At 40.2% G+C, this 27,512-nt stretch overlaps 2 protein-coding genes across 3 annotated transcripts in view; one reads left to right on the plus strand and one right to left on the minus strand.

Annotated features, from left to right (window-relative positions):
* The window catches only part of SMURF2 (SMAD specific E3 ubiquitin protein ligase 2), a 67,042-nt gene extending 61,853 nt beyond the window's left edge, over positions 1-5,189 (plus strand). For both annotated transcript variants that reach the window (XM_086762589.1, XM_086762590.1), the window contains 2 exons: positions 846-921; positions 1,229-5,189. In XM_086762589.1, coding sequence (XP_086618715.1) covers positions 846-921; positions 1,229-1,328 — 176 coding nt within the window. In that variant the 3' untranslated portion in view covers positions 1,329-5,189. The remainder of the gene's footprint in view (positions 1-845; positions 922-1,228) is intronic.
* Positions 5,190-7,058: 1,869 nt separating this feature from the next.
* CEP95 (centrosomal protein 95) lies at positions 7,059-27,064 on the minus strand. Its single transcript, XM_086762591.1, has 22 exons — positions 27,009-27,064; positions 25,335-25,463; positions 24,253-24,360; positions 22,460-22,573; positions 21,092-21,200; positions 20,507-20,616; positions 18,537-18,671; positions 17,500-17,714; positions 17,027-17,096; positions 16,298-16,344; positions 14,481-14,602; positions 14,049-14,181; positions 13,759-13,870; positions 12,828-13,006; positions 12,461-12,553; positions 11,444-11,594; positions 10,099-10,259; positions 9,599-9,673; positions 8,942-9,094; positions 7,692-7,838; positions 7,518-7,589; positions 7,059-7,444 (listed from the first exon to the last, which is right to left on the minus strand). The coding sequence occupies exons 1-22, from the start codon at positions 27,028-27,030 to the stop codon at positions 7,268-7,270; spliced, it is 2,634 nt and encodes an 877-aa protein (XP_086618717.1). The 5' UTR covers positions 27,031-27,064; the 3' UTR covers positions 7,059-7,267.
* Between the last annotated feature and the right edge of the window lie 448 nt (positions 27,065-27,512).

A 27,512-nucleotide genomic window follows, 5' to 3' on the forward strand; every position in this document is an offset into this window, starting at 1 on the left:
GGAGTGAGCTGTTTGGAGAATGGTAATGGAAGGAAAACCAGTTTAACTTCAGCAGCCCTGCACATTTTAGTACTAGGAAAACAAAAACTTCTGTGAGCAAAGGAAGCCTGCTCTCCTACAGATTTGAGCATGAAGGTTGTCAGGCTTTAGACTGAGTTGTACTAATGCAGCACAACAAGCTCACATTTTTATTTAAGAGGAAAGAGTCCCCATGAGGAGGACTGACCCTGCGGGTTGGATCCGTTAGCGGCCGTCTGCTCAGGCAAGAATTCCGGGTTTACTAGGGTTAGGGTGTTCGTAACCTCTTCTGTCTTTTGTAAAATCTTCAACGTGTTCTGTCTAAAATACAGGTGTGCTGCAGGCTTTTCTTTAGCAGAGAGATCAAGGGGATCTCTGAATAGGCAAAATTATAAGTTGCTGTTGTGACTCTTCTGTCGAATTGGAATGGAAGTGGCCACTACTCAAGACCTGTTATAAAATGGGGGCAGACACGGCTGCGTAGGTTTTATTCTCTAGGAAGGGTGAGAGAAGTTAAATTAAAAACTGTTAGAGTTATATAGTGCACTGTGTAAAACAGGTATTTTATTCTTATCAGTGCTTTGTTCTTGTTTATCTTTCAATGGTTTAAATAACTGCATGGTTATCGTGTGGGTGGAGGGGAGGAATCTGTCCGATAGGTTTGTTTCAAAATTTTTTTTCCTGTCTGTTTATGATTTCAACTTTCTTTGTGCGTAGCTTCTCTTTTTTTTGTGGTTTTAGTTACTTTTTTTGTTGTTGCAGTGCAACAAATACATTTCCTATTATGCCACACAGTAGCAGTAGTGATCCTTTCTGGACTTTTTCAGGTGCTGCAGGCCCACGACTATTTACAATACACCAGATTGATGCCAGCACTAATAATTTGCCGAAAGCTCATACCTGGTAAGACTTTTTCAGGTCTCTGTTGTGATTATAGATTAAGACCAATTTGCTGTCTGTTGTTTTGAGTAGTCTTTTTCTTTTTTCTTTCTTCCCCCCCATCCCCCCTTCTGTGATGATAAATGCTATCAATTACAGAGTAGTAAAGGTGTGAAAACTAGAAATTGCTTTCATTTATATGAAGTTCTCTTGGCCTTGTTAAGTGTTCCTTTGTCATAGTTTCAAGTACGTTAAATGAAGTGTAACAGAACTTTGCTGGGTGATGCCTGAAGTTCCAGTTAGCTGAAACTTTTCTGCCTTCTGTTGACAGCTTTAACCGAATAGACATTCCTCCCTACGAAAGCTACGACAAGCTATATGAGAAGCTGCTAACTGCCATTGAAGAAACATGTGGGTTTGCTGTGGAATGACTCTTCACAGGCTTACCTGAGACTTATTTATACTCCTGTCAGCCAGAAAGCCCTTCCCTCAGCCAAGACTCAAGAAATGCTTGAAATACAGGAAACTTTCCCTTTTCTACACTAGGACACTGGGAGGGAAAGGACAACTTTGGAAATTTTTTTTTTAATTTTTTTTTTTTTTATTTCAAGAAAATAGGTTCTGTGGTTCCTGCCATAGGATCATTCAGCTGCTATTAAAAACTAATATCTTGAACATACAGAATGCTGACTTTTCCTACATTTCAACAGTTAAGCAGTATTCTATACTTAAAGACTACTACTATTTTTGTAAAAGGTAATCTATTATATTTGCCTACCTGATTTCTAGTCTCAGATACCAAGACACAACTTCAGCAGTCGGTACAAGTCACGTTTCAGCCTGTTTTAAATGTATGATACTGAACAGCATCTATACCTGCTATTTTTGGAAAAAATATTTTGGATTATTCTAACTTTGCGTAAAATTGGCTGAAAGAATCATTAATCTTTTTAATTAAAGCCACTTACATGTTAACTGCATTTTCTTATAGTAAAACATTATATTCTGCAATGTAAACTCAACTTAAATGTTACTGCAGGGGGCTTTTTTATATTTTTCAAGCATGAATTACAAATATGATGTTTTGGGGTCCTATTTATATCACTTGTCAGATTCCTTAAACAAAATTTCTACTCTGAGTGACACATGCTGTATTTGGTACAGTACTTGTGTTAACACGTGGAATAGACCTTTTTTAATGAACAGTAGCTGTTCTGATTTTTTTAAAACAGCATTTTTCTAACAAGTCTCTCAAGAGTATTTTTTTGTTGCTTTTGACTTTAAACACTGCATTTTTCAACTTTTTAAACACGCTGATGAGGTGGTATTTGACAGCAGAAGCCTGTCAGCAGTTTGTTTCAGAATCCATCCTGTCCGATCAACCAAAGTTTGTTTGAATGCAGCCAAATCACATTATATATTTGTTGATGCTAAAGATTTATCAGGTAAAACATGTTGTAATCTTTGTCTAGCTGCTCGTGACATGTGGGTTTAAGTTACAACTAAGGAAAAATGGTGTATTAACTGAAATATGTCTAATGTGCTTTGAAAATGAGGTTTTAAAAGCACATAATTTATTGATTGTAGGGATGGAAGTAAGTATATATATATGAATTATAACATGGGTTGATCTCTTCAAAGGGGAATAAAATGCACTACTAGTAGAGGGAACTGAAGTTTGAAGTTAGTTTGGGAATTCTCAGTTAAGGTCTGTATGATCTGCTCGTGGTCTGTAGATAAATCAGTCTGCTTAAGAGACGGTGGCATTCTCCTCTCAGCGGTGTGAACTTTTGGAATAAGTAGCATTTTTTTCCAGTCTTGTGTTTTTTTAACTTAGGTTACAATTAATCATCACATCTGCACTATTTTTACACTGCCAAGGAGAAGAAAGTCAAGGGTATTGAAAATGCTAAAAGAACGGGATGTAAACAGCTGTTCCCTTTTTGCAGCGTAAGTCATACGGAGAACTAGCTAATTTTCTGTCTGTTCTGTGGAGCTTGAACTTAACTTTGTTCTGCCAAATCTGACTGCCACAGTGAGTAAACTACTACTGGATGATGTGTATTAGAATAGTGGGCAATGGACTACTCCTGCAGAATTGTGGTAAGAATCTGGTGAGCCAAATCCACGTGTTCTTTTTTTTTTTTTTTTTTTTTTTTTTTTTGTACAGCTGTTGCTGGAAGGTTTGTTGTAGGAGCCTGGCTTCCCATTCTGGGCTGGCTGCAGAGATGAGGCTACTTAGGGATGTAAACATAAAGCCAAGAAACTTGCTTTGACAGCCAGGTTTGGAATCATGAGGGCTTTTTTTTTTTTGTTTTGTGCCCCCCCCCCCCCCCTTCATTTCAAGGGATGATTGCACTCATGTGAAATGGCTGGTACCTTTGTGTCTACAGTTGGGATCCCTAATTCATGGCTTTCAGGTAACGCTGTTACCAGAGAAGCAACCACTGCATCTGTCCGGGTTGCCTGGGAGAGCGAAGTAGGTTGTTGCCCAGAGTGTTTGTTACTCAGTGCTGCTGCCTGTGGTTGGGGACCACTGCCCTAGGCACTCCCAAAGACCTCTCCTCACCCCTGCAAGTTTGGAGGTATGATGTGAATTACTATTTACAGAGACTTCACAGAGACAGGTTCTTTTGACCACTGTTCACAGGATAGATACTCCAGTGTTGTGTAAGTGGTTTGTTTGCCTTTTGGGTGTTTTTTTTTTTTTGGTTTTTGTTTTGTTTTTTTTTTTTTAATTTCCCCCCCCTCTCCTGCTGTTGTTCAGGCTGTGGCTGCAGCCTCCTTGGTCCTGAAACAGGAAAAAAGTAAAATGAAGTTGGATCCAGCTTTTGGGAGAAGCCAGGACTCTGTTAGGTGGTTTGAGGGGAAGGTGCGCTGGTTCCCTTTGCACCAGGCAGCTCACCTCGCCTCAGCACCATTTAAAGACTGGCTCTGGAGTGTCTCCTGACCACATCGCCTATAACCACCTCCCAGCAACCTTCTCCCTGTCAGCCTGCTTAGACTGGCAAAGGTATTGAGCGCATAGTTACGCCACCCTGATGTCATAAAAGCATTTTTGAGGAGGGAGGAGATGAGCTCTGCAGAATATAGACTCTAGATCAGCTAATAAATACCGTTCATTTTCACAGCAGCCTTAGCAGTACATCTGTTTGTTCTGCCAAACATTATGGTATGGCATAGAGAATTTTTTTAACTGCCACAGATAAATATTGTAAATTTAATATATTATAGGCAAAACTAGACAAATCTACATTTGACTTGCCACAGCTGACAGATGAGGATGAATATACCAAGTATTTTGAGTGCCTTTCTACCTTCATCATGACTGCGAGCTTTAACAAAGCACCTCATCACCTAGTTAGATGTTATCTGAAAATGTTAAAGGGTTGATTCCTTTGCAAAATTTAGTTTCAAGATCACGTCAGCTACTTTCCCCTCAAAAAGGTGCTAAGCCTAATATTGCGTTTTAACCTTGGACTTTCACCCCATGATTAATGTGAATATTTATTTCAATGTGTCCCTCTTACTGGCTTTTACTTTATCCAGTCTTTAGTTGTTTTAGAGAGATGTCACATCATGGTTTTATGCTGTTGCTTTTCATTATGAATGTTTAATTATGAACAGTGACTTTTGTAGATTTCAAATATACAGTACACAGTTGAGTTTCAGAGGATTTAATTTCTCGGTGTAAAGAGTTTTGTAATGGTGCTTTGTACAGTATGTATTGTAATATTTTTTTGCACATAGTTTCAGTTTCCCTAAACTGATTTATTTGTACCAAATTTTTGTGTTGTACTAAAGTCCAGAGCACACAAGCCGTTTTAAAATTCTTGTTCTACAACACTACATCTGTATTGAACTTCTGGTGCGTTTAAACTGGCTGCATTGACGGAAGTAAAAGCTTTGCTTCTATACCATAAGTATGCATCATACAGCTTAATGTAGCATGCTCCAGTTGCTTCAGACTTTAAACAGCACCATACAGTTAACAGGTGCCATCTGTTGTACTTTACACTATGTAGTAGGTTTCTGGCTCTACCACATCCTCAGAGCTTTGTCTGTAGTTGTAATTAGTTTATACAAGTGTAATTACTCCTCCACAAACTGACAGTTCTTAGTTTATCATTTCCATTGTATTTATTACAGAGTGTTTTAGCATTGATATCATTGTATTTTCACTCAGCTGTTACATGAGCTTTAACAAAAAAATCTGTATAAAATGGTTTTTAAGTACTTAATGTATGTACCCATGCAGAAGTTGAGCAATAAATTGTATGCTGTTTGCACTGTCACAGCATCAATGGTTTTAAAAGTTTTAAGTTTTTCTTAATTAAATATTGACTTTAAAATGTAACAATATCATTTTTAAGTAAGTCAGTCAACTTTGTTTCAGAAGAAAATACTTAAAACTTGGTGTCTTTCTACATGCTGTTACCTACACTAAGGATTGTGCTGATCAAACAAAGCGGTCTGGCTTTGGCTTGCATGTCGTGGTGTGCACGTGTCTTAGCTGCGACTTTATCTCAGCATCGGTGAACAGCTGTCTCCTCAAAATTCAGGAAAGCTAAACCATCCAGGGAAGAAAAAAGGGAAATAAACTTGGTAAATACTTGTTAAATACTGGTTAAATGTGATCAACTTAGTAAATATAGATAAAGACTTCAAATGAGCCTCATTTATAGCAGCTCCCTGGAAATGGTCATTAAGGAAGTCAGGGCGTTGGTTTCTGGTTTTGTGGAGGTTTTTTTGGTTGTATGTTTTTGGGTTTTATTTTTTTTCTTTAAGTGAGGTATATCATATCCTGCTCTAATGGTTTTGTTTAATAGGTAAAGGAAACGTCACAAACTGCTGGGGGCTTTTTTTCCTGCTTAACTTATTTTTCTTCTTCCCAATGCAGGAGTCTCAATGCACTGAGGGTGTGGTCAATTCTGTAACAGACACCATCTCATGGCAAGCTTTAAATACTGTCTACACACTGCAATTAGAGTAAGTTTATATCACTTCTTATCATGCAATTTTAAGCAAGAACTCTTGTACTAGAGCCTGCTTAAAATTACACTTCAGTTCATGCTCATTAGCAAGATAAACTACTGAAAAATTGCAATTCTGTCAAGCAGAGGAGAATATATCAGTAATGGGCTCCACTAATTATCAGCTTGGTTTTATGTAATTTGTTCTCAGTTGTAAGTATTCATCCCTCTGTGTTTACATCTCATAGCATCCATAATGCTTGAATTTTCTACTAAACACTATTATTTATAGCACACGATGATTCTACAGAGAGGTGTAATGCCTGAAGTGAGGTAAAAGCTGAATGTTGGGATTTTTAATGACTATTTATTCTAGTTTTACACAGACAGAACTAATCTGCTCCTCCCTAAAACAAACAGTGTGGTAAATACAAATACCTTGCAAAACTTATGTCCCAATTATCTGCTTCTAAGGGCAAAGAGAGTTGTTATTGCTTGTCCATTTGTATCTAGCATTACTGTGCCTCCCTTTTGGAAGAGATCAATTGAGGACAAACTCTGCTTGTTTACAGATGGGCTTATGGAGTTCTGAAAACCCTCTGTGGAATCCAACCCTTACAGTGCCTACAGAAACACATACAGAGCACAGATCTATTAGTATACCCCTGTTGAAAATAATTAGGAATGCTGCCCATAGATCTTCCCCAGGTTTCAGTTCTCAGAGAAGCTTGTATTTTACTGCTTTAGAAGAATTTTCATTGTTTTCTACTGCAGACTACTACATCCAATAAACATAGTTGTAGCATAGGAAGTAGTACTTCATGTGCTTTGCCATGCACAATCCAGCCGCACCAAACTGCACACACAGAATGGCGTAGAAGGAGTAGCCTTCAGTGTATTGAAATTACTGATGTTTATGTTAGGTTTATTGCAGGTACTCTCTAACTTGTCCTTCCAAAAGAAATGTGAACAACTGGTGTTCTTTTAAAGATCTACTTGTTCTTAGTGAGCTTTCCACTCAAGTAATTTCTGTCTGAGGGTGTCAGTGTGCCTTCTCAACTCCAGCAACAACAGAACCGGCACAGGTGTAGAGGAGGCTGTTTCATGAAGATAACTTCACCAAAGCACACAGACTTCCTCTCGCTTCCTTTGTGGGGAGCTCAACATGATCTCAGCCTTGTTAAGAAGTTAGACAGTAGTTAAAAAACTTTATTGGTGATCATAAAAGTACTGTAGAGAGCCTAGATAGCAGCAGGTACACCTCAGACATGTCAAAGTGACAGACCAGATAGACAGTAGAGAGAAAAACAGCCACACACCATCTTCTTGTTACAGCAGCTCTCAAAGACTCTCATCATCTTAGCTAGAGAGAATTGCATTGATATTTACTGTAAGTATTATAAAAAGTGGCTTTTGCTGTAGTGAAAGGAAGCCATCTGAAGTCGAGATTTCAGTCTGTCTGCTTCTAGTTCTTGAAAAAAGGTGTCATCATCATTTTGCATTATTGCTGCTTGCAGTTGCTGTATCTCCTTTTCCATCCTCGATCTCAGTTCTCTTTTTGCTTTCTGTAGCATCTAAAGGAAGTACATGTATCAGCCACAGCACATAAGAAAGACAAGACATTTACACAAATTTAAAAATACTTACTTGCACTTGTGCTTTCTCTCTGGTTTGGATTTCTTGACGTTCTTGAGATAAAGCTTCTGCTAGCATGGAAAACTAAACAGAACACATGTTTGAGTTTAACCCAGTAAAGAAAGGAAAGGCTTCTAGTATATATATTAAAAAAAAAAAAGGTCTTTGATGCAGTTGAAGCTTTACCTGATCTTTGTAATAGTTCTCCATAGACTCCAGCTCATTTTGATGCTCTCTCCTTTGCTCAGCACGCTTCTCTTGAGCATATGCTTTCAGGTCCTTCAGTCTTTGCTTCTGAATTTCTAAGCCTTCTTCAAATAAATTTTTAAATATCTGTCAGCAATTAAAAAAAAAAAAAAGCAAACCTAGAACTTGCATAGAAACTTTAAAGTATACATTTACATTTTTTTCCAGGTGCTTTATCTCCTGATGGAAGGGTGATCACATGAAGACAGGTCACTGCCCATGAAACAGTAGTTATGTATCTGGTAGTGGTGGTGCAGGTGCAGCTGGGCTGTAATTGTGTTACTCATTCACCTGGAATTCTTATAGATGAAGTAATTTATTCATGTCAGTTTAGTCATATGACTAAGGGGCTAGAAGAGCTAATGTATATTGCATTTTGAAAATCACTTCAGACAACCCAGCACCACAAGCTAGTCTCTTCAAACATGCACTGTGATGTACAGCCCACCCTACGCTCTGTGTTCTAACTTCAGGACCTCCATGCAGATCTCCAATAGCAGGACATCCAGCCTGTACTCCAGCTTTCCATTTATACAAAAGAACACTTACCAGCTACGCTGCTGTGCAGCTTTAGGCAAACAGTTCTCAAATCACTAATGGTGAATTATGCACTAAACTTCTAGTCTTTTAGGTTGTAAAGGTGATAATTGTGTATCTGCTCTTGCAAAGTGTAGTAACTCTACTTGCTTTCCTTAGCGCTGATATCCAGCCTTAATTAGAGATTGTATCTGTCAAAAAGTCCACTTTGTTTAACCACTGTAACTGAATAACAAAGCTGTATTTTTGATCAGTTTCCTTAACTGAAGATGTAGGTTGTTTTCTTTGGATAGTAACTACAGGAACAACTTCTTAATCCTGCTGTTTCTGAAAACTCATTTCCCCAATTTCTCATGTTACCAGCCCTGTTTTTCCATACTGATACTTCACCCTTTCTCTCCTTCTCTTAACCCCATAAAGCATCCTTTCTTGTTTTTACAGTGGTTTGCTCTAAACTGTATCAGCATTTCCAAAGGAACCTTTTCATCTGTGGCCTTGACTGGGCAACCATTTAATCCTGGCTCCTATGCCCTGTTCACTTGCCCTCTGTCTACTTGCACCAGTATCTGAACCACCAGACTATGGATCCTCACCACTGGGGTCCAAGCAAAAAAAGAATTCCACATTTGCAGAGCAAGACATCTTGTACTTACCCTTTCTTCCCGTGTCCTGGCCCGCATCATCTTGGCACACAACTGAAGCCGGTAATCTTCATAATATTTCCTGGCTCGAGCAATTTGCTGGCGTTTCTCCCTCACTTTATTCTGAGCCCATTTCTGTCGGCAGATGCGTTGCTTAAATTCTTGCTAAACAGAGAACAGTAGCTGTAAGACCACCAGGCTTCCAATAGACATTGCTGCAAGCAAAGCGTTGTTAATTATTGCTAAATAAATAGGATCCCTTTACTAAGGACCTTCTCCCTATCCCAATTTTACAATGCATTTATGGTTTAAAGCTTTAGTCACCACTGATTTAGCAGAGTGATGCCATCAAAAGCATTACATAATTAATGAGTCAGTATTGCCATGGTAGCTGGCGTTTTTACCAGGAACATGAAGTTTCTCCTCATTGCACATTCTTGGAATTTGTTTGCACTTTTAAAGCAACAGCACAGTGTAATAGTAATATTCAATTCCCATGACCTCAGTAGCCACACAGCAAACAGATTACATGGCATTTGAGACCACAGCTACTCAAGAGGCACAGAACTGTTGTAAGAAAAAGCCACTTTCATGGACCAGGCAATACCATTCTAGCTAGCTCAATATGAATTTTTGTATTTTGTAACAAATACCTTTCAAAGAACATACCAGTCTCTTGTTATGGTCTTGATCTTTTTTAATAATTGCAACAAGAAGCTCATGCTTCTTCAGGGCTTGTTGAACCTGGAGGTTTAAAAAAAGGTAATTACTTCCATGACAGGCAGTTGTACAGGAGTTTTAAACGTTGCCCCTCTGCTATGTTTTGGTTTTATGTTGAGAGTTACCATGCCTAAGTTAATCAACTTTTGTATCTCATAAGTAACTTCTAAACAAGCAATAGCAATCCTAGGCAGTACAAAAAAGCAAACGTTATATTGAAGCAGCTAATGAAGAGCTGGACACACATGTCTAGATATGTACATCCCTGTTTAACTAGCCAAGCTCAGACAGACACCCTGTCATATGGTTCTTTGGGTGTGCACATACCCTGTCTGTGCTGCATACAGAGTCTGGATTATTTTATCATTGGTTTTAATAAGGAATACAAACTGTTCTGTCAGAGGTACTGCCCCTCTTGACACTTAGAAGGTAAGAATAAGAATGCTTACTTCATTCTGGAGTTTTGGTTTAATTCTGCCAGAAGCTGCCTTAAGCTGTTCAGTATGTGCAAGCTGCTGCTGCCACATTTTATTCATAGTATGGTGGGAAATACGCAGGTGAGGAAACTCTTCCAGTAGCTGAAATAGGAGGTCATCATCTCTTACTTTCACTACAAGGTAAAGACAGATGTAAGCAATAAATTTCTGGAGAATACATTTAGTGGTAAATTCTTCCAGACAGTGTCAGCCTAAGTAATGAAATATTTTAGATTGAACACTATGTGCAACTGCAACGCTGCTGTTATGATGTCATGCTAAACCCAGCAGGACATAACATCACTCTGTCAATACAGCAAACTAATAGCAAGCTTTTGGTTTTTGGGTTTTTTTACTTTTTTTTTTTTTTTTTTACTGAAGAATTGCTTTTATAACTAACTCTGGCCTTATTTTCCTCCCACCACCACATCCAGTTAAGACAGGTATCCTGTTCATTCTTCAAATGGTTCTGACCATCACTAATCAGTGATTTATTTATCTGTCTCCCTCTCACTGACTGAAGAAACTTAAAATAATGTAATACAGCAGTAGTAGTGACAGATCCAGGCCAAGTAAACAGGTGGAAAATAAATTGGTTTGCAACCAGCTTATTCCCAGTACATCTTTGATCTTTCTGGCAGGAAGAGATGATGGGGAGATGAAACATTAGTATTAACCCAGTATATGCCCTTTAAACACTGACCAAAAAAAAAAAAAAAAAGCAATGTACCTGAGCAACATTCAGCTATGCAGGGCACAATACCACGATGTTAAACATCCACAATGCCATTTACCAAAACCGAGCCTGCAACTTGCATGTTGGCTGTTCTTACAGCATCACTTGCTCAGCAAAACCAGTGTCAGTGTTAACACTGCCACAGCAGGGTCTTCAAAAGGAACATGACAGCAAGTGACAGGTTCTGCTCTATCACCTGTACATGGCTCAGCACCAGCCCACTCAAACTAAAGGCCAAATTTTAAACCTTATACATGCTCAGAAAAAGAAAAAAAAAGAAAAAATATTGAGCTCAGACTATAGTGGAGCAAGCATAGGAGTAGCAGTAATGGAAACAAAACCTTGAAAGTAATCCAAGGGATTTTAAGGAGGCAGCAAACAGGTCAGTTGTGATTGTGCATTGGTGGTTTACATTTACTTAAACCATTATCTTCCCTAACAAAAATCCAGACGTATAGAGGTCATAAAAAGGGGAAAACTGCTACATCTGACTGGTATATGTTGGACTGATGCCTTTATTCTTGGAGTTCAACGCACGCTTTCAAAAGATGCCAGTTTTCCACCAAGTTTTGCAGTTCTTACTTGGAGCTGCTTTCTTTGGCTTCACAGTCCCTCGTTTTGGAATCCACTGGCTGTATTTGGGATTCCGAGGTGTGGTTTTTCTAGAATAAACTTTCACTGGCAGAGGCATTTTTGGAGGTTCTTTAAAGATGTTTTCTTTGCATTCTTGTTCCTTAGGAGCAGATGTAAAACAGATGGAGAACAGGTATGAGAAGGGAAAGACCGATAGATCACATAGTCTGGATATCAGAACTTAAGTGTCTTTGAAACATAAAGAGAATTTGGACATATGGAATTGGATTCTCCAGAAGGCCAGAGCGTACCCAATGCAGGTCAGGGTTCAAATAAAGGTTAAATGTCTCTATTGCATAACTTCAGCCCTTCTGCAGCACTTAACACTACTGCAGCAAGCCTATGGACTGCTTCAGTAGAGGGCCACTGCGCCCTACGTTGGTATGGCAGAGCTTTCCAGCTTAGGTTGTTTGCTCTTCCCGTAGTATGCAAGAAAGCAGCAAGAACCCATATTTATAACAGAAGAGGATGATCCTTGCACAAACCCAACTTTTAGAGTAGGTACAAAAAACTACGGCAATATTAAGCCAATTGCCTACAGTGTATGGAGCCTGCAAGCATATGAACCCAGCTGCTGGAGATGAGTGTGTGAAGAGGTGCCCATCTGTGGAGAAGTTTAGGCCAGTCTGTGGAAGCTAGCTACTTTCTCACTTTAATTCTTTAAATCTGAGTGTCTTAAAGTTACCGCTTCACACGAAAAGCATGGTGGTTAAGCCACCCATGAGAATAGGTATTATTCTTAATACATAGAAGTGCTGAAACTTCTAAAACTTGTCCCTTGGTTCTACTTATCTCAGAAAAATCTGTCCTTCTGTTTACTACTTCAGTAATATACAGCACTAACAACAACACTGGAAGTCAAGGGGTTTTTGTAACCAAAAGACATAGCCCCCAGTGTCTGGACAGATCTAGAGAAATTTAAAAACAAAAACTAAACACAACCAATCACCATAGTGCATCACATACCATCTCCTTGATGACTTCTCTGAGCTTGGAAAGTTTAAGCCTCTCCCTAGCTTCATAAATTCTTAGTTCATCTTCATAAGCTTTAGCAAGCATCTAGAAAATAAAAATAAGAGGACTTTTCGGAGAAAATAATCATTCTCTATGAGCACCTCATTAACTTGTTCAGTGTATGGGTCAAAGTAGCTTCTTTCACTTTAAACTCTTTTTTGCAAAATTTGGCATTTAAGTCTTTTCCTCAGTAGTCTACAGATACAATAGTACAAAATTAAAGTAGGCCAGATGCCTCCATTAATGAAGAGCATTCAGTTTTAATGCTTTTAGTATAGCTGTGGGTAAGAATTACTGATAGGTCTAACTTAGAAATTACCTTTGCTTTTTTTGTTCTTTCATTGTTTTCTATTTGCAACTGGCTGCGTATTTTCCTTATTCGCCCTGTTCCATTGCTGCAGAGTTTATCTTCCAACTCAGGAAAGAGTTGATGCTGAGATGAGGGTGAGGATGCAGAAAAGGATCGTGGCCTGCTTGAGTACCTTAGATGTGGTGTGTCTGTAAGGAACGTCAATTTGTTGTGTATGTAACTTGAAACAAAAAACCTCCAAACACAAGGGAAAAAAAGTCCCCCCAAACCCATACACCATAACAGTCAAAGTTTGGCATAAATTAAGTCATAAATAGCTGAAGCCTTTGCCTTTAGAATTATCTCTACCCCAAATCACAAGTTGTGGGGCTTATGTAATAGCGAAGATGCCAGGAAATACTCAAGATGGGAAAGGAAAAAGCAGCAGAGACAACTGAAGGTAGCTCAAGGTGAGAGACTGTCTATGTGCCAGGGTCAAACAGCTCCATCTTGCAATATGAAGTTGTGCATGCGGATCAGATTAAGCTGTATGATAGTTTTATAGCCTGATGTAAAAACAGGGTGTTTATTTAATCATGGTGCCGCCAACATGTACACTGCATAATGTTTGGAAGATACCTCATTTTTAGAATCGCAGTCCCATCAACGAATTTGTATTCTGTCCTTCCCTCCATTTTCTATACATTTTTTTACTGCAGCTATGTTTGCCTTATATTTTAGTAAAGTCTTACCATAGCTACTTAAGTGTTAAATGGGAACTTAATTGTAATTCTGTTTCTGTTGCTGAGATTTGCATCTGATACAAAACGTAAGTGAACTAACAATACAAAACTTACATTGAACTATTCATAGTTAGTTACTATCAGCTTTACATGAAAAGGATTTTTTTATATATATATTCCTTTCCATCCTAATACTTAACTGGCATAAGAGTTGTTACCTTGCTCAGCTTTCCTTTGGCGATAATCCATGATGCTGTCGCTGTGCTGAGACAGGTTGTCTTCATCTGTCAACTCTTCTCCGGGGCGCTCAACCAAAGCTCCCTTGAACATCTATTGGATAGATTTTGGAGGGGGTCAGGTTCAATAGTTCATTCAAAATTTAGACCTGTCTGAAGTCAGGTGTTAGTTGCAGATGTCCTTTTAGTTAATATTAAATGTTTATCCTTGTTCTTTCCACTATCATTAGTAAGGCTAGATTGCTCAGATACAAAGAATAAATTTCACTTACTAAATCTAGTTCATTTAACCTGCGAGAGAGTTTTTCAGACACTTTATGAAGCTCTTGCTCAGATAGCTTTTCCTTTGTTGTTCTGTAGCAAAGAGACTCTTCAAGTGAATCTGCAGTAGAATCTTCATATCTGCTAAAACAGACATTTCTTTTTTATTCTAAAAACTTGAAGATAAGCATTACTTGGTACAATTCCAGTTAATTTTTGTCAGTGAGCACATTTTCATAGGATTAAGTAAAAGTTGAATGTGTAAATGCCTGTAACTATATTTAAGAAAATGCATACATGTCAGGAAATGTTTCTATTAAAATTAATCTTTCACTGTCAGGAAAACAAGGAAGAAGAGATTTTTTTAGAGGAGGGGAGGGTGGGGACATGGCCATGTGTATCGAAGTGCTAGCTTGGCTCAGTACCAAGTAAAACAAACTTGCCTTTTCTGTCTAGGCAGATATCTAGATTCAGGTTTTGGAGTCTGTGTTACTTGTTCAGCACATAGTGAGGGGTTTTGATGTAAAGACAAAGCAGATGTAGAAGTCGCATATACCTGAGGAACCTAGGAAAATGAGTAAATTGAGATTATCTTAAGATGCTCATAGTACAGCTCAGAAATACCATAGATAATGTGATTACAGAGTTCCTACAACAGCTTCCACAGACAACCATTTAAACCCTATGATTTTATATATATACACAGAAGTAGTTATATGTCCAGATCCCTGCCTGAAGATAGTGTGCTTTAAAGAATTAGATGTTTAGAGAAATAGGCTAGCAAAAATGTGGAAGATCAGTTTAAGAACCACCTACAGCTAAACCTCTGAATGAGAAGAATAATGTCTAGGTTAAGTTACATGAGTATCCCTACCTACTACCTCGTTAGCCTGGGCCTAATGCCAAGTGATGTGAGTAAGCTGAACCTCACCGAGTATAGATTAAGCTGCAATTCACAGACTAAAAGAAAACACTTATGTCCTTATGCCATTTAGTTACACTGGTTTAGTACTGCCTGATACCTTATCTGTTCAAACTGGAGTAACTTGCAAATATAGCAATGGAAAAATGAATTTTAAGCAGAGGCAATGTTTTAAACAGACAATGTAGAAATAAAGGCTGTTGAAACTATTGGAACAAGTGAAGTCTGTGAGTACCTCTTGTGGTTGCATAAGGCAAAAAAAGTGCTTTCCAGAGCAAGGAACTTCCTTTCTAGACAGGTTTCTACAAGCACAGAATGGCATCTGCTGATCAACTTGTGGGTTTTGCATTGTTCAGTCTTTGCAAAGCAAAGGACAATGCAAGGAAATAAAATTAAATAATATACTGTAACCGGTTCGTGGGATTCCTATGCACAAATTTCACCCAACATATGATATTTAAAAGCACAACAGTATTTATTGCTTTATTATAGCCTTGCATAACCAGTTACTAACATATTGTTTTCCCTTTGTGAGAGTCTTACCAACCGAACTAAGCCAGAGACACGGCCAAGCAGGAGGATGATGATCAGCAGAGTCAGAGCAGAGAAGGGAGGTAGGTGCAGCACCCTCAGGGCGTCCCCGGTTGTTCACAGAGTGTGCTCTGGGTCTTTTCTCTCTCCCTCTGCTCTGAGCCGCCTCAGTTTATCCCCTCAGCAGATTCAGTGGCAGAGAACTGACCAGGTGTTGGTGCACGCGTGGCCAGCGCATGCAGCAAGGCTGCCAGGTATGTGCCCTGCTGGCTAACAGCGGCTCCTGGATAGCAGCAACATACTGCTCAGTAACAGCCCTCCTAGCTCCCCTCTCCAAGGTCATGTTCTCACAGCTGTGTGCAGCCTGTAATTCCCCACAGTGGCCCTACACAGACCATCACTGAAATCCGTCACACATATACCCAGGCAGTTCAGTGATCTTTAGAGGAAGGGAGTAAAATCTGAATTTTATTGGAGTCTTAACAATCCCAGAAAACCAAAATTTTACTTATTTAGAATACTGATACACTTCAGAGAAAGGACATGACTGTGCTCTTGTGTTTTATACATCTTTGATTAAAACCAAACTTCTTGGAGCAACCGCCTCCAGAAATAACTGACATGACTTATAAACTGTACATAGTCAGTCTAACAACATTGCATCATTGGTTGTATAATGAAGAAAGAAAGCTAAAAGCAGGTAAAAAAAAAGAAAAAACAAAAAACAAGGAGTGCCACAAGATATCAGGAGAATTAAGCAGAAATCCAAAAATCAGTTCCACAAATAAGGTAAAGATGCAACATTACCTTTGCCACATTGTCCTCAGCATCATTTGATACGACCTTGTCTCCCACTGCAGAAGCAGACAACATAAGTGTTGGCTGACGGCATAGACTGCACCATGCCTTCTAATGTGAGGAACACATTAAAAAAAAGATGCGATCCATGGCCTTTGGAATCAAATTATTCAAAGAGAACAGAATGACATAGGAACTGTGATTACACAGTTGTGACATTAATTTTGTTAATTTCTCAAGTTTTGAATGTTCAGTGTTCAGTGTCATGGGAATGCTATGGAAACTAGAAAGGTAAGTAGTGTTTCCCAGGCAACAGAGAAAATAAGCACTGAAAATGAAAATTAGCTTCTAAGCCTTTTCTACAATAGCAGTTAATGGCTTTATCCTAGAATTGAAACTGGCTTGTTTGGTCCATGTGTCTCTGCTCAGAATAAGCTCAGCCATGGGAGTTGTCTGCTAGAAGAGATTTCTGTAGTACAGGCACATCTTAACTGGATTAACTGAGAAAAAGAATTGAACTGGGGACACAGATTATTTTTCTCCAGCACAGTGAATAGCTTAGAAATAACCTATTTTTGTTTCTCTATAAAACTGAGATAGAAACGTGATCTTCTGTCTGAATTAAAAAAAAAAATGCACTAATAGTTTCAAAACAATGTTTCTGGTAGTGTAAATAAAAATAAATGCAACATTTGACACTTAAAGAGTTACCTCATAGGAAGCAAAACTCTCTCTCACCTGAGACTTTCCTTGATAGAGGAATACTACCAGAAACATCTCCAGATTTTTGTGTAAGTGACTTCTCAAGCTGAAATAAAAAGCAACATGTTTTCTACAAATTCACAGGAGAGTGTTGACAGGAAGGCCATACAATAGATTTGTCTGCATATGGAAAACAATGCTGATTTTATAGATAAATCATAATGCACTATATTTTGTTTACTGTAAAGTGTGCAGTTACATTGATCATGGAGATGTGTTATCTATATGTGTATAAAGTAAACACACCCCTCAGATTAACTTCCTCTAGACACTCAGTGAAGAATGAATCCACAATCCAAAATTCTTTGAACTGAAGATAAAATCTGACACATTCAGAAGTGTTTTTCAGAGACCAACTACTCCCATTCTGCAAGTGTACTACAAGGTTTTGAAATTAAAGCAGTATTGATTATTTAAAAATAAAGATCTAAGGATAGGTTTTTACTTACAGTAAGTATTTTCACTCCTTGACTGTTAGCCGAAGCTGCTGACTGGCTGTCTGAGCTCTGATAATCTCTCCAAGCAGGATAATGAGGTCTGGCTTCCGAAGACTGAAATGGTGGCAGCAAAGGAATAGCTTGCTGTATAGGCTCCCCAAGTTTTGTAGCACTGCAACTCAAACTGTCTTTTTGAGGCTCAGTAGTATGAACAGACTCCAGTGATCCTTAAGAGACAAATATGAAAAACTTGAAGTTTAAGTGTTACCTGTGAAAGCAAAACGTTAGTTCTGTATATTCTCCATACATATTAGATGGAATTATCTAACTATCCAGTGTTAGCTACCATCTTTGTTGGACTGCATAGAACAGAACAGTAATAATATCTTATGCCCTACAATGTTACTTTTCTTCTGTTCACAGATACATACTGCAGCCCCTCTATGTCTCACTATTTTTTAAAAAGCACCAAGTTTTTTATGACTGTATATATATGTATATGAATATAGCACATGCATGTAGCTATGTGCATACACAGTAAGCAGCTTTCAATTTATATTTAAAATGATTGTAGGGAAAAAAGCACAAGCTGTGAAGCGCCTGCTCATGAGCAGAAATTCTAAGCAATGACAGAGCCACAGTCAGCAGAGGCCAGAGCCATCTTCTGGGAGAAGATGGCTGCCACCTGTCAGAACGATTCGCCTCATACACAATCTATCCATATCTGTCCTCAAGAAAAGCATGAAAGCCCTCTTCAGAATATGATTTTGGATGCTAGGATCATCCAACAAGGACTTCTTATTTTCAGTATTTTTCTTATTGAACCACAGAAGGAAAAAGCCTAGCTGAAGCTGAATCCTACCTATGTAGAAATACCCTAGATAATGGAGTTTGCATACTCTGGGACACTAAAATAAAATTTCTGAAAAACTATTTATTTTTAAATAGAGCTAAAGTGTTTCCATCCATGACTAAGGTTCTCCTCTACACTACCCTACATCCCTTAGTCAAAATCAGGTAGATTACGTATCAGAAGAATAAATACTCACCATCTTCCTTTTCCTTTACAATGGCCCTTTCAGTTTCAGAGAACTGTCCAGGTAATGTTGCGATAGCCTCTAAGTTTTTAGATTCTTTCACCCCCTTGTCCTCTTCTCCTGGCAAGAACTCAGGCAACTGGAATTCTAGAAGTGGTGTATAAAAGATTAAATTAATAACTATAAAGCATCTTGCTATGAGCTGTTTAGATGGATTTTCATGTTTGGTATGTTAGTAACTTGGTGTTAGCAATCCATACTATGATCAAAATAGGCCTGTTAAATTCCAACCTGTAATTCTATTCAATAAGATTTTCATAATTCATACTATTTCTTTATGCTTCTACTTGGAGAGATTAATCACCAATAAGAACAGGAATATTCTTACAGGAAAATAGGAATGGACTCCATTTAAGTAGTCTGCAAGTTATTTGTTCCAGAGCTACTGTGGTAGTTAGCCCCGATCAGGACCAGACTACACCGTCTCTCACTCTCCCCACCCTCCAGTGGGACAGAAGGGAGAACTGGTAAACAAAAGGCAGCAAAAACACATGGGTTGAGATGAAACAAAAAATAAGTTTGAGAGGTAACAAAAGAAAACAAAACAGTGATGGAAAAATAAATATAGTACAATGGCTCACAACAAATCTCAATGCCCAGTTTCTTCCCACAGAGCAGGAAACTCCCCTCAGCCCCCTCCTCACTTACATGCTGAGCGTGATGGGATGGAACAGCCCTTTGGCTAATTTGGGTAAGCTTACCCCAGCTGTTAGCTAATTAGTAAACTATCCCAGCTGTGGGGATATCCCCCCATGGCCCCAGCCATAGGGGCCACCAGCTCCAGGTCTCCTCCCAGCTCAGGTGATTATTAACTCTATCCTAGCCAGAACCAGGACAGCAACCCACAATGTTTTTAAGTGGCAAACACTCCTAACAACTCTTCCTTAAGAATCAACTTAGTCTTTTTATAGTCTTAAATAATACATTTCACACTGCAATAAATGAAGTAGATTAAAGGTTTCGGAAATCTCTTATTATATTAAAAAAGCACCTTTGTAGGGAGAACTGAATCAGAAGTCAAACAACAAACCTTTATCCAAACAATAGGAGCTCAGGAGTAATGAAAAACAGTGTCTAGAATACTAAAGAGATCTACATTTTAACTTCAGCAAGATCAACCTGTAACCGGTTTGTAGGATTCCTATGCACAAAGTTCACCCAACATGCAATATTTAAAAGCACAACAGTATTTATTGCTCTATTACAGCCGTGCAAAAGCAGTTCCTAGCATAAGCAGTTACTAGCATATTGTTTTCCCTTTGTGAGAGTCTTACCAACCGAACTAAGCCAGAGACACCACTGAACAGGATGATGATCAGCAGAGTCAGAGCAGAGAAGGGAGGTAGGTGCAGCACCCTCAGGGCATCCCCTGTTGTTCACAGAGTGTGCTCTGGGTCTTTTCTCTCTCCCTCTGCTCTGAGCTGTCTCTGTTTATCCCCTCAGCAGATTCAGTGGCAGAGAACTGACCAGGTGTTGGTGCACGCGTGGCCAGCGCATGCGGCAAGGCCTGCCAGGTACGTGCCCCGCTGGCTAACAGTGGTTCCCGGACAGCAGCAACATACTGCTCAGTAACAACCCTCCTAGCTCCCCTCTCTGAGATAACAGCCCTCCTAGCTCCCCTCTCTGAGATAACAGCCCTCCTAGCTCCCCTCTCCAAGGTCATGTTCTCACAGCTGTGTGCAGCCTGTAATTCCCCACAGTGGCCCTACACAGACCATCACTGAGATCCCTCACACATAACCACAGGTACAATTGCTTACTATGTGTGGGCTGTGGTTTTTGTGGGTGTGGGTTTCTGTAAAATAAGAGTTTAAAACAAAGTATTTGTCTGAAAGAAATAACTTTTTAAAAAGAAACAACTAAAAAGCCTAGAAATGTTATTACAGAGTAGTCTTAATTTTTTTTTTTTCACCCAAACTCACCTTCCTCTCTCTTGGAAAATGAATGAGCAGTATCTCCAAGTCTGATTAATTCACTAGTAGATTCTGATCCATCTAAATCACAAGACGGAACAAACAATTCTGACTGGGACCTAAGAGAAACAAAGCCATAAAATACGTACTCTAATAAAAATCTTTGCCCCTTCAGTCCACAAGATGGAGCTGCAGAAGAATGGCAACTCAGGCTATTACAGCGTAGGACATAAGACACCAGCTTCTAGAAAACAAGCCAAGGTAGAAGTCATGAAGATAAATCTAATGCAGTTTAACTGTAATACATTCATTTAAAACTGAGGCAAAGTTTTCAACTTGTTTCATTCCACATGTAAAGTAAACTTAAGAGAAACAAAATGCCATTAGCACTCTTCAAGAGTAAAAAAAAAAGTTTTAGATGCAATTTCAGCCCTCTTACTGCCCAACTACAGGAAGAAGTTACCTCACATTCCATTTGACATATGCAATCAGTATGTTTCCTACTTGCACACTATTAAAAACCTAGCAGTTTCTTTACAGATACACAAGATAGTCAATCACTATGTCAATGCAAATATTCAGAACTGTTCTTACCCTTCAACTGACGAGAATATTGAAGGTTGTGTAAGTTGACCAGCATTGCTTGCCAGCTGCTCTTGAAACGCAATTTGAATTTCATTATTGGACAGCACATTCGCCTCATCTGTTAATAATCAAGAGGCAATTATTTTCAGGAAAACTATTTCTACCTATTAACAGATATTATTGCCAATATAAACAAAACAGTTTCAGTGTAATACAACATTATATCAATGATATCTAAAATGATTATATGTAATGCCACCCCTTGAGGGGGTGAGGCAACTTTTATGGTCAGCTTTGAGATGCAATACAACTATCGTATACCCTCTTGTTTCAATTATAAATAACCACTTTCTTCCTCAAAAGAATTAAATCCTGCACTTGCAACTAGAAAACTGGAGCCACTAACACCTATTGGGTAGCAGCACTGGCAGTCAGAGAACAGAAAAGCAGAGGTACAGGCACTGAGAATTGCTACTGCCCTCTTCTGCCATTCGCAGCAAAACAGGAGAGGAGGCAATTGTCTCAGCCACCAAGTGCTCTCCCCCTTACTCACAGGGTGCAGCAGCCAGTGATGACAGTTCTTATCAACTTTAAGACAGGAAGACCAGTACTCTGTCTGCAGAAAGGACCATGCCTCTGAAGGGCTGAGTAGCTCCTCTTCCCCGTTTATCATTTTCCTCAAAATAGCCCCAGCTACGGATCTGCTCCCAACATCCACTTCACAGGAAAGCTTAAGTCATTCCTGTGTTTGTCTCCTAATAAGTAGAAGGGATGTTTGCTCATTGCTCCAATTAAAGTCAACCTTTCCCTCCCTGAATCCTAACCACAAATCATTTGACTTACAAGTGGAAAAGCAACACACTAAGAGGATGAATTGTCTGGGGCAGGCTTCTGCCACAAGAATGAAGCAGAAAGATTATGTTCTCCAATTCTTGCCTTTTAACAAGTTTTAGGGAAAATAAATCACCTATTTTTATCATTATTATTTATTAAAATAATGAATGTACTCAGTTCAGCCACTGAAGTTTCCTCCCCCCACGGTCAGTTTCAGTCTTTCTTCTCTTCTGCATTGTCAAGGCAAAACCACCAAACACATCTTTGCTACATTGGAAACACTTTGGATATCCCAAAACAAGCTTTCACAAAGCTTACATCTTCCAATGGATATCACTCCCTATAGCTGCTAGTGAGAACAAAGAAAGTTTTTACTTATTACGGGAGCTGTATTCCATCCATGAACATTAAGAACTACAGTCGTAAGAACCTAACAAAGCCGTCAGCAAGCTAACTTGATTGCAGACAAACAGAAAGAGTAAGCTGTCCATAATATAGCAGTAGCAGAACTAATACCTTAAACTAGGACATCTGTCTACTCACCTCCATTCTGAGAAGACGATTCACTGGCTGCTTCTGTAAGATACTCTAACAAACCATCAAATATTTCAAGGAGGTTTCTGATAGATTCCTTTTCTCCTTTCACAATGTTCTCACCTTAAGAGAAGGTACTGCCACATATTAATAATTAGTACTTCACAGAAGAAAAATTCTCAAAAGTAGGAGTTTTCTAGAGAAGAGTTATCAGCTCAGAAGACAACTGGTCACTCATTCATGGCTACATACATAAGCTTAAGGTACCTTAAAAGTTTCCCAGAGCTGCATATTTTCTGTTCTAATTGAAAGTATTTGATATTTAATATTTTGTTATACATAGTAGCTACAGCATGAACCAAGTCTACGGACTGGCAGACAGGACTGCAAGTACCAGCCGTACTGTACAGGTACTGAGTTAGAAAGAGATATCAAGCAAGTCGTTTTCATTCTTCACAGGCTATGTTCTGCAAGACTATACATATGAATACTCAGTGAAAGCTATGACCTGTTGTTGTAGTTCAGCCCCAACCGGGACCAGACTACAGAGTCTCTCTCTCACTCCTCCCACGCTCCAAGAGAATAGGGAGAGATAATATAAGAAAAAAAGCTCGCGGTTTGAGATACAGACAGGGGGAGTCCTTTGGGAAACTGCTCCAGGCTGGGTCATCTCTTCCACGGGGTGCAGTCCCTCCAGAACGGCTGCCCCAGCGGGGCCTCCACGGGCCACAGCCTCCTTCAGGCCTCCACCTGCTCTGGCGTGGGGTCCTTCACGGGCTGCAGGGGGATCTCTGCTCCTCCGTGGACCTCCATGGGCTGCAGGGGGATCTCTGCTCCTCTGTGGGCCTCCATGGGCTGCAGGGGGACAACCTGCTCCACCACGGTCATCACCACAGGCTGCAGGGGAATCTCAGCCAGGAGCCACATTACTCCTCCCCCTCCTTCTGAACTGACCTTGGCACCTGCAGCCGTTCCTCTCAAGAAATTCTTCACAACAGGCTGGCAGATGCCTCTCAGGTTCTCTTCACATCTCATCTCCTCTCCACTCACAGCCAGGCCAGGCCCAGTCAGCCACCCGGTGGGAGGCCAGAGGGTGATGCCTGCAAGGTCCAGAAGACTCACGCCTCCCCCTCTCTGCCCCTGCTCAGCTTCTTCGCATCTTTTTTTCCGCTGTTTTCCCCTTCTTAAATATGTTATCGCAGAGGCATTATCACAGAAGATTCTGCTACCACTTGGATCAGCCTTGGCCAGCAGCAGGCCCACCCTAGGCCCAGCCGAGTCCACTGAACAAAGGGGAGCAACTTCTGGAAGCTTCTTACAGAAGCTACCACCATAGTGCCCTGTCACTAAATAGAACCAGAACACCTGTGTACAAAGGACACACACAATATGATTCAACTCTTTACTCACCAGCTTTTTAAGATTAAAAAAGTTTGAAATTCAAGGCTCATGTTTTAAAACCCAGTCTCCAAGCTTGAACTATATACAGAAAAATATTGAGCCAGTAACAGTCTTCAGGTAACAATTTAGCAGACAGGAGAAGTATGATCGATTGTTAACTTTATCATTTCTTACAAGTCTGTGTCATACAAGACAGCTCTTATTTATTCTCTGCTTGCTGTTTAAATTCACAACCTGATGTCCACAGCAAGGGTTCAGTGTTTTGATGACATTCACTACAAGAAAAAGATCTTTCATTTAAGTATGAAAGTATGCTTTATAACAGATGGTTCTTATAAAGTATTAAACTAAACCACACAGATATTCAGCTGGTGTTAGTCTATATTAAAATGAGTACTTACCAGTGATGTGTGACAAGCTGACCTGCAAATAGTCCAATGCCAGGGAATCTATTACTGCTTGTATATTATGTGCATCATCCTCTTGGCTTCTAGGAGAAGCTATGAAATCTATTTAAAATAAATAATAGATTTTAGGCTAAATGGATAGCTTATTGCAGACATTTTGACTAAACTCCTTTAACTTTTACTTACGAGATATATTTTTCCATACCTTTTGTACTTGGTGAAAAGCCCTAATACCATATAATTGTATTAAATCTTTTATAAACACTAAGTACAAACTTAGAACACCCACTGGAAGATGTGTGGATTTTATCAGCTGAAGTACTAAATTCAAGAAGAGAGACTACTGAAGAACTTTTCCTCTTTCACTCCCAGCACACACATCTAGTTCAGATATCAAACTGGAGTTGCAGTTTGTCTTTAACATCTCTTCTTCCCCTCTCGGTAACTAGTAGGGACTGCAAAGTATTCTGCTGAATTGGGAGCAACATTATATTTAGTTCTGGGCTTATATTTAAAAGGACTTCTACCTCCAATAGTTGCTAGTTACCTCAGTGCTATTAAAGTCTTCTCCAAGTAGGAGTCTTGACACTTCTCAAACACAATAGTTTACCACAAAGCAAACAAATATATAATTGTGTAACTTAATTGTTGTTACTGAAGTCAAGTGGAGTTGGGTTAAAGCACAGTTAAGTGACAGCTTAGCTCTTACCAGACTACAGTATTAAGCATTGTATGAGAACAGGCTTCTTACTTTAAGAGAATTGAGCCAATTCACACCCTTCAAAGGTACTGTACCTGTGTACGGCTTTCCAGGCTAATTTACAATAGAAAAAGTTTTGTTGTAGCTGTGCTAGCAAACTTCCCTCATAGCTGCCATTCATAGCAGTCAGGAAAAAAAAAAATTGGCCAATATCACTTAAATCTTCTTAAAGAATGACAATCTTATGTGTTTGTCTTTGGAAGGATACAAATACTTCAAAAACCCTACACTGTTACAAGTTCTGCAAACGTGAATTGATTCATTACAAAATATATAGAGACAAAAAAAAAGCAGGTTTAGAAATTATTGTTCCCACCTGGTACTTTTTCTGCTAATATTGACTCATAAAGACGAACAAACACATCAGCACCACATTCTGAGAGATGCTTTATGTGCTGGTTTATGCGACAGCTCCTTAGAAGATCATTGGCAACATCAACCCAATCTATTGAGAAGTAAAACATATTAATGTCAGAAGTGAAAGACATAGAAATGAAGACATGGTTAGTTACAGTGAAAGATGGAACCCATTTAAATGTCTTTGACTGGACCATAGGTGGTCAATCCCAGTCATACAAAATATTGAACATATTGTATGCTTTCTGCAGCATGCTCTGTTTATTTCAGATGGAAACATGGAGAGAGAGGAATGATACATGCCAGTATCTTTTAAAATTACAGTTTAGCACAACAGGACTTGTGAGCTGAAGGGTACCAAGTACCACAGGCTGGGCAGATTACTTTTTTCTTCCACATAACGGAAAGCAAGTTTTGGTCTGGCTGCATAACCAGGAATTCCAGACCCTGAAGAACTTAACATAAGCTTTGATACATATTTTAGCAAGAATCAGAAGTGACTGTCCTGGTTCTGGCTGGGATAGAGTTAATATTTACCTGAGCTGGGTGGAGAACTGAAGCTGGTAGCCCCTATGGCTGGGATAGTTAACTAATTAGCTAACAGCTGGGGTTAATTTACCCAAATTAGCCAAAGAGCTATTCCATCCCCTCTGACATCATGCTCAGTATATAAGTGAGGAGGGTGCTGAAGGGAGCCTCCTGCTACTTGGAAGAAACTGGGTGTGGAGATTTGTTGTAAGCCATTATACTATATTTGTATTCCATCACTGTTTTGTTTTCGTCTGTCATTACTGTTAAATTTACTTTTTGTTCAATCTCAACCCACGTGTTTGGTTTTTTTCCTGGTTTTCTTTTGTTTACCAGTTCTTCCCCCCCTCGTTCTCTCGGGGGAGGGGGGGTGAGAGAGAGAGACTGCGTAGTCTGGTCCCAATCGGGGCTGAGCTACGACAGTGACATGCCTTTCTGAAAAACATGAGCTTCTCTTACAAACCCAATTTCCCCAATACTCTCAGGCAACAACACTGCTAACACAAATATTCTTCATGAAAGCTAAAATCAAGGATAATACTTTTATTAGTTCGCTGTTTAGAGATTACAAGAATACAGAGCTAGTCCCATGAGCTTCGTGCTACGTTGAGGACAATGAGATGTGTACAGAAACAGCCTGATTTTCCCAAAACTTTGGGTCCTCAATTCAAAGTGTTTTGAAGTCTCCATCCAATTCAAATATCAACTTAGAAGGCATGTCTTAGAAAGCTTCAGTTACCGTTCATCTCCGGTTTCACCAAATTAAGTGTCACCGGGGGAGAGGATAAAAAGCCACAACACAAGAAAAATACATCTTTAAGGAACGGCACGTCGGAATAAAGCGGACGGCGCCGGCGATGCGAGCAGCAGGAGGAGCAAAGAGCGCAGGGGGGAGGGAAGCGGCAGCTCTGCACCCGGCCCCCCCCAGCCCTGCAGGGCAGAAGCCCGGCTGCTCCGCCGGGACTCGCCCCACCGCAAGGCCCCGCCCAGGCCCCGCAGCGGGCAGGGCACGGCGAGGAAGAGCGGCAACGAATTCGGAGCGGAAAGGCGCTCCCGGTTCGGAGACAGGGATGGGAATCACCTCAGGAGCCCGGGCCACCCCTACCTCTCTCGTCACAGGCGCTCATGGCGCGGCGCCTCACGGGCCAACGGACAGCGCTGCCCCCGGGGAATTTAAATAACCCCTCACGGCGTCCTCCGCGCTGATTGGTCAGACTGCGCCGGAAGGGGCGGGGCTGTCCTGCCAGCGCTATGGGCGGGCTCTCCTTCGGCCCCGCCTGCCGGGCGCCGGTTTTCCTCAAGCATCCGCCGGTCGTCATGGAAACGATGGAGGGAGGGGGAGCTGGTGCCTCAAGGTCCCGCCGCAGCGCGGGTCACGTGGCCTTCCCTGCCCCCGCTTCCCGGTGCAGGTCCCGCGTGTCTGTCACGTGACAGGCGCCCCTCCGTGTGGGCGCCGCAGTTCCCCCCCCCCACCCCCCGCGGGCTCGGGTGGGCCGCGCCGTGAAGGCCTTGTCCGGCTTCCCCTCCCGCCTTCTGCCGCCTCCCGTTGCCCACCACCCGGGCTCCCTCGGGCAGGGCTGGGGTCTGGCCAGGGAAACGTTTCGGCCGC

The sequence above is a fragment of the Chlamydotis macqueenii genome, chromosome 18 (assembly GCF_036417535.1).
Source record: "Chlamydotis macqueenii isolate bChlMac1 chromosome 18, bChlMac1.mat, whole genome shotgun sequence".
Lineage (NCBI taxonomy): Eukaryota > Metazoa > Chordata > Aves > Otidiformes > Otididae > Chlamydotis > Chlamydotis macqueenii.

Bases quoted from the DNA above. Each gene is read 5' to 3' on its own strand.
- CEP95 (XM_086762591.1), bottom strand. From the start codon at position 27,030: ATGAGCGCCTGTGACGAGAGAG. The intron at 16,345-17,026 runs GTGAGAGAGAGT...CTGCTTCTGCAG, and splicing joins TCTATCAAGGAAAGTCTCAG to TGGGAGACAAGGTCGTATCA. The intron at 12,554-12,827 runs GTAATTTCTAAG...TTTATTTTCTAG, and splicing joins AAAGAACAAAAAAAGCAAAG to ATGCTTGCTAAAGCTTATGA.